Here is a 421-nt window from a genome sequence, read left to right as displayed (position 1 = left end):
GCTGTGTGAGATTCTGTCTCTTCTTTTAGGGGAGGAGAGGCTTTTCGGGAGGATTCAAGAAGGTTTTCATTTCTTCCGAGACCGTCTAAGGTCTCTCCACCTATACCCTCCTGACCAAATTCGATGCTTCTGCTTCGTTTTTTCTCATAATCAACCCGTAAGCTGCTTTCTGGATCCGTATTGGTGTCCTCCGAGCTCTCTTTCAACTTAATCTTCTCCGATTCCTCATCGTCACCACTTCTTGTAATTCTTCGACCCGTGATGCCTAAGACTAAATTCTTACTAACCTTTCGACGTTTCTTCTGCCTGTGTTGATTTTTCAGAGGCGAGTCTTCTTCCTTATGCTCTGGGTCGGCCCCGAGCACGATGCCCCTACTTGGAGTTCCTTGGATCCCCTTCGGCCTTTCTGGAATCTCATGAC

At 47.5% G+C, this 421-nt stretch overlaps 1 protein-coding gene across 1 annotated transcript; it reads left to right on the top strand.

Annotated features, from left to right (window-relative positions):
* Positions 1–96: 96 nt before the first annotated feature.
* On the top strand, positions 97–411 carry CSUI_010976 (uncharacterized protein; the record flags this gene model as incomplete). Its single annotated transcript, XM_068071077.1, has 2 exons — positions 97–157; positions 324–411. Coding segments are annotated over 2 exons (147 nt in total), but the record flags the coding sequence as incomplete, so codon positions are not given.
* Between the last annotated feature and the right edge of the window lie 10 nt (positions 412–421).

Source organism: Cystoisospora suis (genome assembly GCF_002600585.1).
Source record: "Cystoisospora suis strain Wien I chromosome Unknown contig_9123, whole genome shotgun sequence".
Taxonomy (NCBI): Eukaryota; Apicomplexa; class Conoidasida; order Eucoccidiorida; family Sarcocystidae; genus Cystoisospora; species Cystoisospora suis.
Note: the sequence above shows the minus strand (reverse complement) of the source record. Positions and strands in the feature narration are given on the sequence as shown.